At 35.3% G+C, this 17,511-nt stretch overlaps 2 protein-coding genes across 13 annotated transcripts in view; one reads left to right on the top strand and one right to left on the bottom strand.

The window, feature by feature from the left end:
* FAM13C (family with sequence similarity 13 member C) overlaps positions 1-5,828 on the top strand; it is a 149,000-nt gene extending 143,172 nt beyond the window's left edge. For 9 of the 12 annotated variants that reach the window (XM_027091897.1, XM_027091899.1, XM_027091896.1 and 6 more), the window contains 2 exons: positions 967-1,068; positions 4,230-5,828. In XM_027091897.1, coding sequence (XP_026947698.1) covers positions 967-1,068; positions 4,230-4,353 — 226 coding nt within the window. In that variant the 3' untranslated portion in view covers positions 4,354-5,828. The remainder of the gene's footprint in view (positions 1-966; positions 1,069-4,229) is intronic. The other 3 variants (XM_027091893.1, XM_027091894.1, XM_027091895.1) reach the window with 2 other exon arrangements.
* PHYHIPL (phytanoyl-CoA 2-hydroxylase interacting protein like) overlaps positions 5,616-17,511 on the bottom strand; it is a 96,994-nt gene continuing 85,098 nt past the window's right edge. Inside the window, exons 3-5 of the mRNA XM_027091907.1 lie at positions 15,848-16,022; positions 11,531-11,648; positions 5,616-6,877 (exon numbers count right to left, since the gene is read on the bottom strand). Of these exons, the coding sequence (XP_026947708.1) occupies positions 6,343-6,877; positions 11,531-11,648; positions 15,848-16,022 (828 nt within the window). The 3' untranslated portion in view covers positions 5,616-6,342. The remainder of the gene's footprint in view (positions 6,878-11,530; positions 11,649-15,847; positions 16,023-17,511) is intronic.

The raw sequence follows: 17,511 nt of genomic DNA, 5'->3' as shown, positions 1-17,511 counted from the left end.
CATGAGATTTTCTTTAACATGTATAATAGTGTGGTGAGTATATGCCCCAAGATAGGGATGGAGTCCCCATAAATATGAGGCAAGACCAAGCACTAGGTTGCAAGCTGAGATTTTACTGTGCATATATCACCTGGTACCCCAGTTTCAGCCCAGAGAAGAGTGACCTGTTTGGAAGCAGAACATCAATCCTTCCTTCTTCCCTCCCCTTCCTCCTCTTTCCCTCCCTCCCTGGCTCCCTCTCTCCTTTTCTTCTTCCCTCCTTTTCTTCTCTTTCTTTCTTGGTTGGTTGGCTGGCTGGCTGGCTGTTCTAAAGCAGCTGTTCTTAACTTCTTGGGGGGTGTTGGACTTTTTTGAAAGCAATGGAATTTTTTACTTTTTAGAAAATGCCCATATATCATTTCAGGGAGTTCACAAACTTTCTGGAACCAGACACAAGTTCCCCAGATAAAAATTCCTGCTCTGAAGTATATGACTTTTCTCTCTTGTCTTAGAATGAAGTGAGTAGAATCTGTGACATAAGTATAGCCTTCTCTGGGTCTTTGTTTCATTCCTAAGGGTTTTGCCATTCCCCCTATACTCTAGGTTAAGGGTAGAATTTTCTTTCAAATCTCTCCCTTTTGTGCCTCTTACGTTTAGTCTGTCACCAAATACTGATGAGTATTCCTCCAAAATGTCTGTCTCTCCCTCATGTATTCATGTGGCCTTTACCCTCACCACTTATTATAATGGACTCAGTCTGCTTGCCTCCTGTCTGCCCTTTCCATTTTCCTAGGACATTATTTTCATCAAGTAATGTTCTCAGTGATGTGCTCCCCTATGGTCACGCTCTACATGTGTCATATTTATTCAAAAGACACACTTTTAGGCAGAACACTTCTGTTTCATAATATGCTTTTGCTAAATCGGTAACTCCGCTCATGATGAGCTCTCAGTTACGCCAGAGCGTATATATTTTACCTGATACAGGCCTGTACTTCTTGACCATCTCCGAGAAACTAGGGCTGACAAGAAGAGACTTCGGAAAGCCTTAAGAGAATTTGAGGAACAGTTTTTTAAACAAACAGGAAGGTAAGTGTGGGCAGAGATATTTTTTAAGCTAATATTTCCTAGAGAACTGCTGTTAAGAGTGAGCTGTAATTTTTTCAGGAACAGTGACTTTATATAAGACATAAATAATTTCCAAAGTGACTTAGACCCAGGATTTGTCTAATGCAACATTTGGGTAGTATCATTATTGGGTATGTTTTATGGGAGGCTGTAACTATCAAGTATGAGACAGCAAAGCTTTAAAAAATAAAAGATGAACTCCCCAAATCCCTAACTTTGCATAATAAATCTCATTACAATTGAATGTACCTAAACCTTTAAAAAAAACTATAATATTTAATGTTTCAGCCCATATAACTTCTTTGTTCTTGGTTACTTAGTTCTACAGGTTACTCCCTACTTTATTAAATAATTCTTCATTTGCTTTAAATATATTCTTTAAGCTTCAGGATCTGCCCTTAATTATTTTATTTCAGGATTTGGTCAAGAGTTCATTCCTATTCTTTCTATCCCTTAAATAAATGTTTAGCTATATCCTCTCTTTTTCTGTGTCAACCCAGTCTCACTATGCACTCCATTAGTTTCTTCTAAATTTTGGTGTATTGTGAACAAAATTATATATTTGCATATATATAAAATCATGAGAAAAGGATTATTAATCTAGTTCTGGAAGAGAGAGAGACAAGCCAATTAGCTATCCTGAGCCTGTTTCCACAGTTGGAAGAGGAAATAATTAGAGTTCCTGGGATAACTTTGGGAAGCTATAGTTGTCGTGTGGGACGTCAGTCTTTAAAAAAATTTTAAAGGGTGTAACTTTGCCAAAGTCACGGAGTTATTAGGGTGGCAGAGGTAGGAGTCTGTGATACACTGGCTCCTCAGTATTCTTCTCCATCTAGGTATCTGCCTTTCTTGAATCGCTTTGATTTCAGCAGCCTGAGGGCTGCCCTGATGGAGAAGAGACTGTTTTCTAAAAGCATCCTGAAAGTTTGGTCTACTCACCTCTTAGTAACTTTCTATTTCAGTCCTCCAGGGCTGTTCACTAGGACTGGACCTCTCAAACATTTTGCATTTAGCAAGTACAGATGTAACCCACCTAGTTATCTAGTGGAATCTTCAAGTTGACTGTTATAAGTCCAAGTTACTTACCTTTCTGCTGATGTTATCTAGTGAGAAATGTTACACAGCTGTTAAATTTAGAATATAAAACATAATTTCTTGTTTTCTTTTTCCATTTCCATTTTTTCCTTTACAAAATTTCCATACAACTTTTACATTTTTTTTAACCTATCTGAACCCAGAAATTTACTTTAAAGAGTTTGAGAACTTCCCAATATGTTAACTAGTCCTGCCAAATGGGTCTGCAATGGAACTTGGCATGCCTTTGATATACAGGGAAGTTAGTTATGTTATGTGTATAGCATTCTAATGCACCAGTGAGTCCTAAACTCACTTCAGATATGCCTAATACTTGATTGAGGTTATATGCCCTCTTGTGGTAATACACTTAAACTAAATGCAGAAGTAGTGCTATATTACAAGTAAAATCAAATGGTTGAATGGCTAGGAAATATGGATCTTGTTTTCCTAAAATATTTCATTGGGAAGGGTTAACTGTACATAGCTAAAATAACCAGGCAAATGGATTACTAAAAATTTTAAGGTACTATAAGTGTTCTTGGTAATATTCATCATGTGAGAAGCATAATTATCTAGATATGACATTAACAGTTATGAGCCAGGAACTGTGCTGAACACTTCAGTATGTTTTATATAATGAGAAAACTGCTTAAGGAAATACTTAGCAAAAATTTTCACTCTGGCCAATGAACTCTTGTTTATTAGCTAAAATGGAGTATGAAGGACCAGGGACAATTGCATAATGGCTTGTACTATTTCCCTATAAATCAGAACATTTCTTCACTTAGATATGTTTACACAAATTAAGGTGGTATTTAGACACCCAGTTGATAAGTTTGGCTCAGAATATTGAAGGGAGGCAAAGCAGTTATGTTAAATAATTGAGACAGCATTTAAGAGGAACTGCGTCCAAAGATTTGTGTGCTGTTCTGAGTTCTGAACTAGAAATTTCAGGGCAGTATATGTAGTGTTAAAACATAAGTAGGTAACTGCATTCATAGGGAATCTTTATAGATTAGCTGTTCTTTTATTTGGAAGTAATATAAATGTATCTTTATCAGTACTGGGAAAAGAGAAGGGGTGTAGGTAAAATATTAAGTGTTTTCAGCCATACTAATATTGGAGAGTATCTGTATTTATATTCAGTGGCAATTGTGGTGACCTCACCTGTGTACCCACCCCTTGTATTTCAAAGTCATGGTTGGAAATATTTTAAAAGCAGTTGGCCATCTTTATTAACAAAGGAGGAAAGACCCTTCTGAGATCCTGAAGTAACTACTTTCCTTTAGAAAACATATCCTGGCAATGTATTTTTCTGGGAAGGCAATGGTTTTAACTCCAGATGCTATCCAATTATTCTTCAAAGTAAGTGTCAAGAACATCTGGTAGTTAGAAGTCATATGTATAAAAATATGTGCATCATCATACGCCTAGTCTTAGTACAAATAGTGTGCAAAGAGAACCACTGAAATTTAGACTCAAATTCCTTAAAAAAACTTCTCAGTGATTCTTCTACTATACATTAGCAGAGTTAGGTATTATAATTACAGGAAAACTTAGAAATATTTCATGTTTGTAAGGTTAACTACTTAGTTTCTTCTCCTATTACCATAAATTTATAAGTTATTTCTGTTAATGTAATTTCTGTTGTATCTTTAGGTTAATATTTTAAAATGCAACTATCACTGTAAGGGCTGAACATTCTACACAGGCATGGATCATGGGAGAATGACTAGATAAGAATGCCTTGAGGGTTCTGGTTTTTATTTCCCTCGGAACTTTTCACTTGCCCCAACGTTATATGTTTATGCGCTGGATACATTTGCAAAACACTTAAAATATTTAACTTCTCAGAGTACTGTTACATTGAAACCTAGTAACGTGGAAGAGGGAGTGAATGAAGGTAAAAGGGAAGGGAAAAAAAGACATGATGAAAAAATCAAGTGGAAACTGCTACCCTGTACTTTTCTCATGTAAGAGTTAGAAAAGGATTTTTAATGACTTGGTTCATTATTAACTAATGGACGATATTTTCTTTTTTGCAGAAGTCCACAAAAGGAAGATAGGATACCAATGGCAGATGAGTACTACGAATACAAGCATATAAAAGCCAAACTGAGACTATTAGAGGTCCTCATCAGCAAGCAAGATGTGGCCAAAACCATTTGAGGTTCAGGAAATGTTTGTGATCACTTTGACCCAAGATAAGTCAAGTTTATTTTCCTCTGCCGTTCTTGCTAAGTAGTTATGACAAATGAAAATTGAAGCACTTTAGTGTATTAGCTGTTTTTAAGAATGGATGGCAAGTGTAATTATAAATGAGTAGAAGGGATTAAAAAGGGAAGAGATACAACAAGGAACAGTATAATTGGAAAATAAAATTCAGTCTTCTCCAGGCCAGGGAGAAAATGCACAGTCAATATAATTATTTCAGAAAACATCTATTTTATCAAATCTAAATAACACAAAGCATCCACCTGTTAAATGGGCTACTGGTTAAGAAAGTCTACTTAGTGTCCAAAGATTGCTTATATTGACATATGGAAAAGAGCATAATTTTAAAAAATCAGTAAGAGGAAGAAAAACTTTATTTTATGTAGGAAGGAATACAGCTAGTAAGAATGTAATTTATTTGAAACTTCTAATAGATTATTAAGTGATTAAAAAAAAATCTACTACCTTGTTCCTTAAATCTGCTAGGCTTTCAGCACCCTAAAATATACGAGAATGTGTCACTGATAATTTTTTATTTCTATATAAAAATAGCACATTATTTTATCTGTTACTTAAAATTTTACATTTCTGATTACCAAAGTTCATTCTGATAGCATGTACTTTGTGAATTATCTTTGTCTATATAACAGATGTTTATATTAAAATAAAATATTATATTAAAATTTGAAAATAGGTATTTTGGATAGATGTGTCTGTAGTATATAATCTAATGTGATCATAGTTACGATTGCTAATCTTTGTTTACTATAAGATTATATAACTATTTTTCCATTGGAAATTTTTTTTTAATGTTCCAAGGTCTATACTTTGTGAAGTCAAAAAACTTTCCCATGAACTATATAGTTGTTCTCCATTCTGTATAAAATGAAAGGTTTAGAAATTGTTGCTATGACACCTTGGGAAAGAAACCAGGATATTTTATTTGCTTCATCCACTTTAGCGTGTGCAGTTTTGTACTAAACCAATCACCTGTTTATTACTTTTGCTTTTGTAAAAATAAGTAAGAGGTCCACATTTTCTCTTGTACCAACCATGTTTATATTTCTCTTTTCTGTAATGTTTAAGCATGGTGTTGAACACATTCACACTTTCACATAGTTTGGATGGGAAGAATATTGACTATTTCTGAAGCAGACTATTTCAGAGGCTTATTGTTTTCTCTGTATTTACCTGATATTTTATAAATCAGAATAATGTCCTTCATAAATTTGTTTAATTAAAGTCATCTACTTGTAACAGAACAGATACACAACTATTTGAGGTTTACAAACTACATCTTTGATAAGGGAAATGGTTTCGTGACATGTATACAATTGCTATTAAAATGTAACTCTATATATTCTATAAGATTGTAAATATTTTATACAATACAAATAAAATATTTTTCTATTATATTTATTATGTTGAAACACAGTAGTTGTTTCCTGTTAGCTAATATAAATAACATAAATAACACTGTCAAACAACAAGTTGGAAGTGCTGACAATTCTAGGCTTCAAGATTTAATTCATGCTGCAATTACACCCTTTCATGCGGTTTGGAATAATCCCAATATTTGCTCAGTAGATTAAAATGAGTGCATATTTAAACACCATTTATAAGCCATTATTTTCCATTACTTTGTATTTTGCTAAAGCAGTTTATATAATTGGTTATGTTTGGCATAAAGGAAAAATTAAAACATTGCAGCATCTAGGCAACAGAGTGTCAGAAGGACAACTTAGGATATTTCGGCATTGAAAGGAGGGGGAAGGGTAGGGAATAGGAAACACTAAAACAGCTCTGAATGAAATTTGATAAGTGGCAGTTTGCTTTTGGTGAGAGCGGCATGTGCATGCTTCAGTGGAAGACATCTGGTGATGAAAATGGACAACAGAGGATCAGTGCTCCTAAGGGAAGAAAGGGGACTAAGAAAAGTGGGCATTAACGTCCAACACTAATATTACAGGTTTTGCAGCTGGGATCTTTCTTTGCATTTGCAGTAGATAAACTCATAAGCTGATGACCAGTGATTTCTGCCACAGTGCCTAGAGAAAGATCCACAGGGTCAGTGTAAATGACTTCTAAAATGACATCCTGGGCATGGTGGTAAACCAGCATCCCATCTTCTTCTCTGCAGGTCAAAAATTTATTATCCTTGGAATTTAGTTGAGGAAGGCGCTGCTTACAAAATTCATCTCCTGGTGATCCCACAGGGGCAATGACAAGAATCACATAATGATAAGCAGTGTACATACAGTAGAAGTCCCCAAAGTATAAGTTAGTATTGGGGTTAAAAAGTTTTTCTGCTGTAATCTCAAACCTGTATCTTCCATAAGGTGAATCCTGGGGTGGCTTCCCAGTATTGAATTCAGTGCTGCAGCTGAAGAAGATGCCTTCTAATTTTCCACTGATAGGAGAGCCATGGCTACCACTGTTATCCTTGACAGAGGGCTGCATAGCATTCCCATGATGTTCTCTGCAAGAGAAAATAAATGGTCACTGCTTGGTAAGACAGTGGTAAAGCTACTGATTTACAGAGTTTAATGGTGATAGGCCTAAAGGTCTACTGTCTACTATTAAAAGCCTGAGTGCTCATCCATCCTACCATCAGATCAAGGAGAATGCATCATTTAACATTTCCTATAGAAGGCTAAATTTTAGCCTTGACTCTAAGGTAAGGATGCTCTGCTACAAACCTCAGAGGTCTTTTACATAATAAATTTCCTGACCAGGAAAACCAAAGTGAAATTAGAAATCTTATGGCTGAAACCACATCCATTATATGCCTACTGGATTTTAGAAGTGGCTTGGTGAAGAGAAAACTGGATTAACAATACTGGTTAAATATGTTGAATGTTTCTTTAAAGGATGCCAGAATTTAGATCTAAAATGAATGTTGTCCATGTACATTGGTACAAAAGCATCTTGTTTCTTTTTTTGCTTTAGTTTTTTTTTTTACCCAGACACAGTTTACTAATCAGGCCCTCTTGCCTACATTTTCCTTACAACAGAGCTGGTTATCTCCCTTTACCCCACTCTCAGATCTATTCTCTACCCTTTTCACCTTCCACTGTGGGCTAGGACTGTATCATCCAGTTCTTCCTGTTCCTTGGTCCCTTCCATTTCAGTTATACCAATGGGAGGCACAGTAAGAAAAACGGAAGGGTATCCCATGCTCTTGGATTGGAAGAATTAATATTGTTAAAATGGCCATACTATTCAAAGCCATCTACAGATTTAATGTGATCCCTATCAAATTACCCATGACATTTTTCACAGAACTGGAACAAATAATCCTAAAATTTATATGGAACCATAAAAGACCCAGAATTGCCAAAGCAATCCTGAGGAAAAAGAACAAAGCTGGAGGCATAACCCTCCCACACTTCAGACAATACTACAAAGTTACAGTAATCAGAACAGCATGGTATTGGCACAAAAACAGACATATGGATCAATGGAAGAGAACAGAGATCCCAGAAGTAAACCCACACACCTACGGTCAATTAATCTTTGACACAGGAAGCAAGAATACATAATGGAGAAAAGAGTCTCTTCAGCAAGTGGCATTGGGAAAGCTTGACAGGCTCATGTAAATCAATGAAGTTAGAACACTGCCTCACACCATACACAAAAATAAATGCAAACTGGCTTAAAGACTTAAATATAAGACGGGACACCATAAAACTCCTAGAAGAGATCATAGGCAAAACATTTTGTGATGTAAATTGTACCAATGCTTTCCTATGTTAGTCTCCCAAGGCAATAGAAGTAAAAGCAAAGATAAACAAATGGGACCTAATCAAACTTACAAGCTTTTGCACAGCAAAGGAAATCAAAAACAAAATGAAAAGACAACCTACAGACTGGGAAACAAATATTTGCAAACAATGTGACTGACAAGGGCTTAATTTCCAAAATATACAAACATCTTATACAACTCAACAATAAAGAACAAACAACCCAATAAAAAAAAATAGAAGATCTAAATAGACATTTCTCCAAAGAAGCATACAGATGGCCAATAGGCACATGAACATATGCTCAATGTCACTAATTATCAGAGAAATGCAAATCAAAACTACAATGAGATATTACCTCACACCAGTCAGAATGGCCATCATCAAAATGTCTACAAACAATAAATGGTGGTGAGGGTGTGGAGAAAAGGGAACCCTTCTACTCTGTTGGTGGGAATGTAAATTGGTACAGCCACTATGGAGAACAGTATGGAGGTTCCTTAAAAAACTAAAAATAGAGTTAGCATATGATCCAGCAATCCCACTTCTGGGCATATAACTGGAAAAGATGAAAAAAATATTTTACACCTGAAGACAAGAAGCCACAATGAGTCGGTTGGAGGGGCGCTTCCGTGGTATAATCAAATCCCATACCCTTTGGGTGAGAGACCCACAAATTGGAAAATAATTATATCCCAAAGGTTCTCCCACAGTAGTGATAGTTCTGAGCCCCAGGTCAGGCTTCATAGCCTGAAGGTCTGGCATCAGAAGGAGGAGCCTCGAGAGCATTTGGCTTTGAAGGCCAGCAGGGCTTGAGCGCAGGAGCTCCACAGGACTGGGGGAAATAGAAACTGCACTCTTGGAGGATGCACACAAGATTTCCCGTACACTGGGACCCAGAACAAAGCAGTGACTCCACAGGAGCCTGGGCTAGACCACCCTGTGTGTTGTGGAGGGTCTCCTGGGGAGGTGTGGGTTGGCTGCGGTGCAGAGGAGGGGCAAGGAGACTGGAGGTGGAGGCCCCATAAAATATCGATTGGCACGAGCTCTCCGAGAGGTGGCCATTTGGGCACTGAGACCTGGCTCCACCCAACAGCCTGCAGGCTCCAGTGCTGGGATGCCTCAGGCCAAACAACCAGCAAAGGGAGAACACAGCCCCAACCATCAGCAGACAGGCTGCCTAAAGTTGTACTGAGCTCACAGCCACTTTAAACACACCCCTTGACATGGCCCTGTCAACCAGAGGGACAACACACAGTTCCACACACCAGTGGGCAGGCAGCAGTCCCTCCCTCCAGGAAACCTGCACAAGCCCCTGACCCAAACTCACCCACAAGGGTGCAAACACCAGAAGTAAGAGAAACTACGATCCTGCAGCCTGCGGAAAGGAGACCGCAAACACAGAAAAGTCAGACAAAACGAGACGGCAGAGGAGTATATTCCAGATGAAGGAACAAGATAAAAACCCAGAAGAACAAGTAAGTGAAGTGGAGTTAGGCAATCTTCCCCCAAAATAATTCAAAGATGATCCAAGATCTTAGAAAAAGAATGGAGGCACAGATCGAGAAGACACAAGAAATGTTTAACAAGTCCTAGAAGATTTAAAGAAAATCAAGATCCACTGATGCTAATACGGCTTCAGTTAATAGAGCTTTTTAAAAAAGCAATGTTGAAAAACTGTACCCATGCCTTGGCAAGTATGTATTTTATATATATATGTATATATACTGCATCAAAATATAACTCATGAATTTTACAACTATCATAGAAAATCCAACAAAGGTAAATTTCCTTGTTAGTAAATACATCTTTTATACTAGTATATTAGAATCAATCATACAATAATTTTTTTCCATTTTCCATGCTCCCCGTCTTTATCTTTTTTCTTCTTGGAAGAATTTTTGAAGACAGATGGAGCAAATTCTAGAGTATCTAAGGTCCTGAAAACAGGTCAATTCCCACCCAAAGGACAGAGAAAAATCAGAGAAATAGTGACCTCCAGTGGCCACCTAAAATAGACACTGGTAATGTTCCGGGAATCTAAACCTAGTACCAAACATGTATTTATTTATTCTATTGATGTATTATTTATTGTTAAACAAAATAGCAACTGTGGATCTTTTTTATTTCTAATTTTATGCTTAACAAATATAAAGAAGTACCTTTTTTGTTAAGTCATATATGGTCATTCCCATTCAACAGTTGACAAGTATAATAATTTGTGTTCTATCTCTCAGCTCATATTCACTTAATTTAGTGAATGACATCTACTATGAATTATATAGATTGAAGGGTAAATAATTTGCCAGCAAACAGAATTATGGACTGAACTTTATAGGATATTCAGACATAAGGCAGGAATAGTTTTCACGATCAAAATATATCAAAATACATGATATTGCAAAGTACTTAATTTGAAGAACACACATGCCTAAATTCACCTTTCTCTCTGATTCTCTTTGCATGTTCCACAGCTTGGAGTTTATTTAGATCTGTAACCATGATCTTGATTTAAGAAAAACTGGAGAGTTATGAAACAAAAAAACCACAACAGAACTTCCTAATTTTTTTTCACATAAAATCCTGTCAAGAATACTTTAGAGTTTACAAAGTGAGATCAAGGCTTTACAAATGACAAATTATAGGGATTGCTGTGTAAAAGTTTTAGAACCTATATCAATTTAAAAGCTTCAGTCTCACTTTAAAACACACACCTGCCTATTTACTCTCTTGAAATTTTCTTCTACAAATATGAAAGGGCTGTAAGTATTAAAACTACTTGTGACATGGAATTCTTTTGAATTCTTGGAAACTGCTTTCAGGGACAAACATAGGATATCTTAGAAGTACTACTGAACACAAGAATTCAAACGTAAACAAAGGAGATTTTCCTCATGAATAATTAACCCAAGATAATGGCTGAGAGATTTCTACGTAGGCAGAAGCCCGAAAATCCCACCTGATTCACCGTGTTTCATGAACCAGTTACCCTTTTATTCTCTCATTTTCAATGACCCACAGGAAGAGGAGAAAATTTAGTAGTTGGTATGAGACAGAAGGCACTGAGTTATTGGGAATTGGAGGAGTGTGTATCTGTACAAGACATGCTCACCAATCTTAACCCTGGAGGTTTAAGATCTTCCACTCAAATAGACAGGAACTGGTATTACTAGTGATCATGGAAAGGAATCTAAGTGAAGTGGAAAAAAAATCCCATGATCTGATTTTTTCTACTTAATTTTTCTGGGAAATAAAGTCATAGTACAATTATTTTGAGAAGAAAACTAAGAATTGCTATTCCACAGAAGCAGACTCAAGAGAAACCTGAGCCTAGAATTCGGAATGGCACTTAGTAAAGCAAATCAGTATATGTATGTTTGGATTCTTACCGAATATAGTCAAAATATTCTTTGTGCTGGTTACGATAAAAAACAGAAAATTTAAGCATCCGTCCTGCAATCACTTCGGCCTTCTCCAACAGTTGTGTTAGATGAACTTTTGAATAGTCTGAAAAAAACAAAAAGTCTGTTATTAAAAATACATTATCAAAAGTATCAACTACATGCTTAATAAATTGTAGATTATTAAAATTTACTTTTAGGAAATTCATCTTAGTGAATAGGAAACTGCACTTAAAAAAGAAAACATTCATTGTCTTTGGCACATTTTTTCTTTCTACAAAAATATTTTTGTTATAGTTTATGGTTGCTTTTATGAATACCCTTGCATTTTTTTCACTCGTTGAAATTAAAGATCCTGAAACCAAAATGTTAAATAAGGAACACAGACTCTGCATAACCCGAGTAATGTCTATCAGCACCATAGTAGCCTTTCTTCAATCAGCTGATGAATCAAATAAAAGAAACTTGTAACCTGCAAGCAATAGCAAACAGAATTTAAAGGAGTAATAATAATAATGTTCATTTAATTTACTCCCTAAATCTATGAGGTTGGCAAGGTAGATTAAGTATGACCATTTTATTGATGCAGAGATTGAGGCTTGTCACAGTTTAATGATTTGCCAAATGTTCATAAAGCTAGTAACTTAGAGACTAGGTCTCTGGCTCCTAGTTGGTAGTTTCTGAGTACATAAGACTCGTGAAAGTTTAAAGCACCTCTCAAAGTAATCTGATCTTTTCCCAACTTTTTGTTTTGAAAACTGAGGACTGTTGCCAAACTCCTGTACTAGAATCTAAGCAAAAATTTTGGTCTATAAAGATTTTAAGACTTTTCAAACAAAAGCAACCTAGTTGAACTACTCATGGCAGCATAGTTTGTTTACTCACTGCTTCAGTGGCTCAACAAATATTTATTTAGATCAGAACATGATGTACAAGGCATCATGCAAAATTAAATGATCAGGTTAAAAGATAAAAAAATTATTCTTCTTTCTCTCAAAGAATTCACAGTCTAAGGGAAGAAGTAAATATATAGACAACTATGACTTATTATGGGGTTTCATCTCTGTCATGGATTAGCCTAGAAGTAGTCAGTGGCATTCTGTTTTGTCTCCAATACTTTGCACAGTGCACAGCATACAATATGTGCTCAATAAATTTTGAGTGAATTAGATGTCTAGATTAAAAGACAATATATATAAAATAGCTTTCTCAAAATTTACGCAATGTTATTGATAAAGCTTAGGTGAAACAGGGCTCTGAATTATTTTAATAAACTGAAACAACAAGCTTTGAACAGCCTAAAGTTCCCCTTAGATTTTACTCATAAAAATAAAAATGCAATATAATTTATAGAAAAATATTGTAGAACATTTAAAATAAGCTGGCATTTTCCTTATTATTTACCCCATAAATTCCTTAGAAGAATTATGGGATGTATTTGAATAAAAGAGCAATAGGGGATCAATCTAAAGGAAAGAAAGAAGACAAAAAGGTTTTTCTTTATATACATAGAAATAAAACATGTACTCATGTAGTTATATAGATTATAGAAAAGAGTGAATGTGTGCATCTAGATAGATGGATATTTCTGAACTGAAAATGACAAAGGTCTTCCTTAAGCTAAAGAAAAAATACTATTTCATGCCTTTCCCTAATGTCAACTGGGGTTTTAGCAGGTAAATAGTAGCTCTTTTTTAAAAAAATGAACAAATACTATGATGCTGTCCTATGGAAAATAGCATGTATTAAAATGTCAAAAGATACCATGTCTTTTACTGTGTCTACCTCTCTGGTAGGATGCAATAAAAGTAAATAGAAAGATGTGAAACATAAGGTAGATTCCAAGGAGGAATTTTAATTCAGGAAAAAAGTTGAGGGGATATATTAATTCTAATGTGACACACCAAATACAGGTAAACATGAGAATTCTTTACACACTATTAATACAGCATTGAAATATTTAATTACTGATTACTGGACTATGATATATACCATATTTCATCTATTATAAAATGTATTTTTTTCACATTTTAGCATCTCTGGCATGAGTGTGACAATAAATGTGATAAGAAAACAGTTTCAGTTTAATTGGCAGTTTAATGTTTTCTTAGCAGTACCTAAAATGGTGGATCTTATAATCAATGACATCTTAGGAAGAAATATAGTACCAGAGAGATACTATTTTCCTTGCTCTAATACACTGAGATCCTTAGCAATAAAGAATGTTGCAATCCTTAGCAACTTCCTCATAGAATAAACAAAAGAGGTTTGAAGATAAATTAATGTTTTCTTAGCAATACATAAAATGGTGGATCTTATAATCAATGACATCTTAGGAAGAAATATAGTACCAGAGAGATACTATTTTCCTTGCTCTAATACACTGAGATCCTTAGCAATAAAGAATGTTGCAATCCTCAGCAACTTCCTCATAGAATAAACAAAAGGGGTTTGAAGATAAATTTGAAGTTAACTTAAAATTAAACTCTCATCCGTTCTACATATCCACATGAGAAGTTTTATACTGAGTTTGAAATTAAGAAGAAAACAGAAGATATTGAGATAAAGCAGTAGCTAAGCACATCCTGAGTCTGAAATAAATCTAATGTGAGGCTATGGGAAAAAAAATAGCTGATTTATCTGAAGGATGCCTCAGCTGGGGAAAGTTGCTAGGCAACCTGCAACAGGTGAGGCAAACTGTTTTTATGACTTTTTCTACAAGCTCCTGTGTGTTGAAACAGCCTCTCTCTCTAAGAGACAAAAAGAGTGGGTGACAGATGTGTTCAGGTAGAGATATTTTTGTGTCCCTTCACCACCTATTTAAGTGCTCGATAAATATTTGTTTCTTGATTGAATGAATTTAAAAAATAGATAAATGCATAAGATGAATGGTAACATTTACAACCCAGTGGGCTATTAAGGTACAGTTCAAGATCAAAGGGGATGGGCTTTCTACATCAGATATCCCAATCCCAAATGGCTATGAGGTCCTTTTTTTTTTTTTTTAACATCTTTATTGGAGTATAACTGCTTTACAATGGTGTGTTAGTTTCTGCTTTATAACAAAGTGAATCAGTTATACATATACATATGTTCCCATAGCTCTTCCCTCTTGCATCTCCCTCCCTCCCACCCTTCCTATCCCACCCCTCTAGGTGGTCACAAAGCACTGAGCTGATCTCCCTGTGCTATGCGGCTGCTTCCCACTAGCTATCTGTTTTACTTTTGTTAGTGTATATATGTCCATGCCACTCTCTCACTTCATCCCAGCTTACCCTTCCCCCTCACCGTGTCCTCAAGTCTATTCTCTATGTCTGCGTCTTTATTCCTGATCTGCCCCTAGGTTCTTCAGAAGCTTTTTTTTTTTTTAGATTCCATATATATATGTGTTAGCATACAGTATTTGTTTTTCTCTTTCTGACTTACTTAACTCTGTATGACGGACTCTAGGTCCATCCACCTCCCTACAAATAATTCAATTTTGTTTCTTTTTATGGCTGAGTAATACTCCATTGTATATATGTGCCACATCTTCTTTATCCATTCATCTGTCACTGAACACTTAGGTTGATTCCATGTCCTGGCTACTGTAAACAGAGCTGCCATGAACACTGTGGTACATGACTCTTTTTGAATTATGGCTTTCTCAGGGTATATGCCCAGTAGTGGGATTGCTGGGTCATATGGTAGTTCTATTTGTAGTTTTTTAAGGAACCTATGCAGTACTTTCTAATGAAGCAAAGACACACACACACACACACACTCTCTCTCTCTCTCTCTCTCTCTCACACACACACACACACACATGACACTAGTTTAGAGATAGATTATCAGCATTCAAGTCAAAAATCCAGTAACATATCTGCTAGGTAAAGTCATTGCAATCTGCCTCCATTCCGTTAAATTAGAGAATGATGTTCCTGGCTTTTTTCTTTCAAGACTGTGAAAGTAAGAAATGAAAAAAAAAAGAGGAAGGAAAAAGCTCTCTCTCAAAATGAATCGCAAAATATGCTGAGTATATTTTTATACTGCATCAATTTTTATTTGCAAAGCCTTTACTTTGAAAAATCAGACTGTGCATGTAGCACAGAAGTAATTTAATGCCATTACCCAGTTTTTGCTGAGAACCTCCACTCCTTCTAATCAATTTGTTCTGTTACATGATGCTACTGGCAATGCAAAAATGACCAATGCAATACATATCACTTCATAATTATAAAAAAGAATGTATTTTCTCTAATTAGTTTTCCAGGAACTATTAAATAAGGTGGTTTTTTTTCCTGTATTTATACCCAGTTCTCTTACCTGCTGTGCAGAATTCTATAATTTCACTCCATTCAGACACAACATAATCACCATCAACTTGTTTTGAGGCGGTCTGCACTGCTACTGTATACTCAGTTCTTGGGCTCAAAAACCAGTGTCCACGGACAGTCATCGGCAAGGGAACAGCTTTTGCCACCAGTTTTGTTGGAACATCCTAAGCAAGGAAGAAAGGAAAGTAGAAAGAAAGGAAGGGAGGGAGGAGGGAAATGAATTAATTTAGTAGTATAACTTGAATCAATTGTAAACAATGTGGAGTAACTTATTAAATTCCTGGCTGATGACACAAGTTTCCTTTTTAAAGGTATTTAGCAATTACTATGTTCAAATCTCTTATTCTTCAGATGTACAAATTAAGGCCCAATTTGATCAAGAGACATGCCAAGATCATACAGCTAAGCTAATGACATAAATGTACTTGGATTTGTTTTCTTGATTTCTAGTATAATGTTATTCTCTGTACACTCCTTAATATGCTCCTTAATATGCAATATTCTAATACTAAATGATAAAACAATACAAAAAACAGAAACATGAAATAAAAATTCAACAGATTTAGCATTTTAAAATATTATATTTGTTTAATATATACTATGCAATAATTTTATCAGAGTAGCCCATTACTAAATATTTTATATGTCAAGGGACAGAATGTTTTTTAAATAAATATTTTTAAATGATTCTGTTTTACATACAAATGAGGTAACATTTGCTTTACTTGTATTCAAGTATGGAGCCTATGTGTCACAGAAAAGTTTAGGTATTTTTAAACAATGATTAATAAGGTAAATAAACCTGCTAGTTGAGTATTCATTATATTTCCAAAGATTAAGTATGGAATGAAGAAAGGGGGTCAAATCTTGACTCCTCACCATTTAATACTAAATATTTCAAAGCTAATTTAAGAAAGCAAATGTCAGCAAAGAGGATATCCAACACTAGAAGGAATAATTAAAATTGGAACATGGGAAAATAATGACATCAATCTTGTTCTCTCTGTCACACTTATCTGTGTGTATAAGCCTCACTTACCATTAGTATGTGTAATTACACATCTAGTAAAATGCATAATTTCCAGATAAGACAATTCTTCCAAAAGATTTGCCAAGTTAAAATTTATTATCAGTATTAAAATAAGATCAGTTTCATATCAGTGAAAATACTGAAACATAAGAAAGAATTCTTAAGCCAGATTACTGTTATCCTCTCTACAGCTACATCTGAAGGAATGTATGTATCAGAAAAGATATGTGATAAGCAGACAGGTAAGAGAATAAATATCAGAGAATTGTTACATGTCTAAAACACCTAAAGGTTAATTTTTATTCTCAAACCATAAAATAAAATTGACCACATAAAGCAATTTTCAGCCCTTAGGTATTTTAACAAATATCCTACAGTCTATAAGCTGCCATGACATTCTTCATTTGGCAGTTATAGGGAAAAATGTGTGCTTCAGTGGAAAACTGTGAATTGACTACAGCACACTCTTCTGGCTATCTTCTGATTTTGTGGAATCTATTTTACAACTCTGTAATTTGTAGACTACTGATAACAATTCAGTTATTCTTGTCTACGTACATGTAAGTGAATTTTGCCCAGTGGAAGTAAAATCCTCCTTGCCTGCCCTTGCTCTTCACCCACCC

This window comes from Aethalodelphis obliquidens, unplaced genomic scaffold (genome assembly GCF_003676395.1).
Source record: "Aethalodelphis obliquidens isolate GAN/ISIS:26980383/991018 unplaced genomic scaffold, ASM367639v1 scaffold73, whole genome shotgun sequence".
In the NCBI taxonomy this organism is placed as follows: Eukaryota; Metazoa; Chordata; class Mammalia; order Artiodactyla; family Delphinidae; genus Aethalodelphis; species Aethalodelphis obliquidens.
The sequence above is the reverse complement of the archived record's forward strand: the minus strand, read 5'-3'. Positions and strand labels throughout refer to the sequence as shown.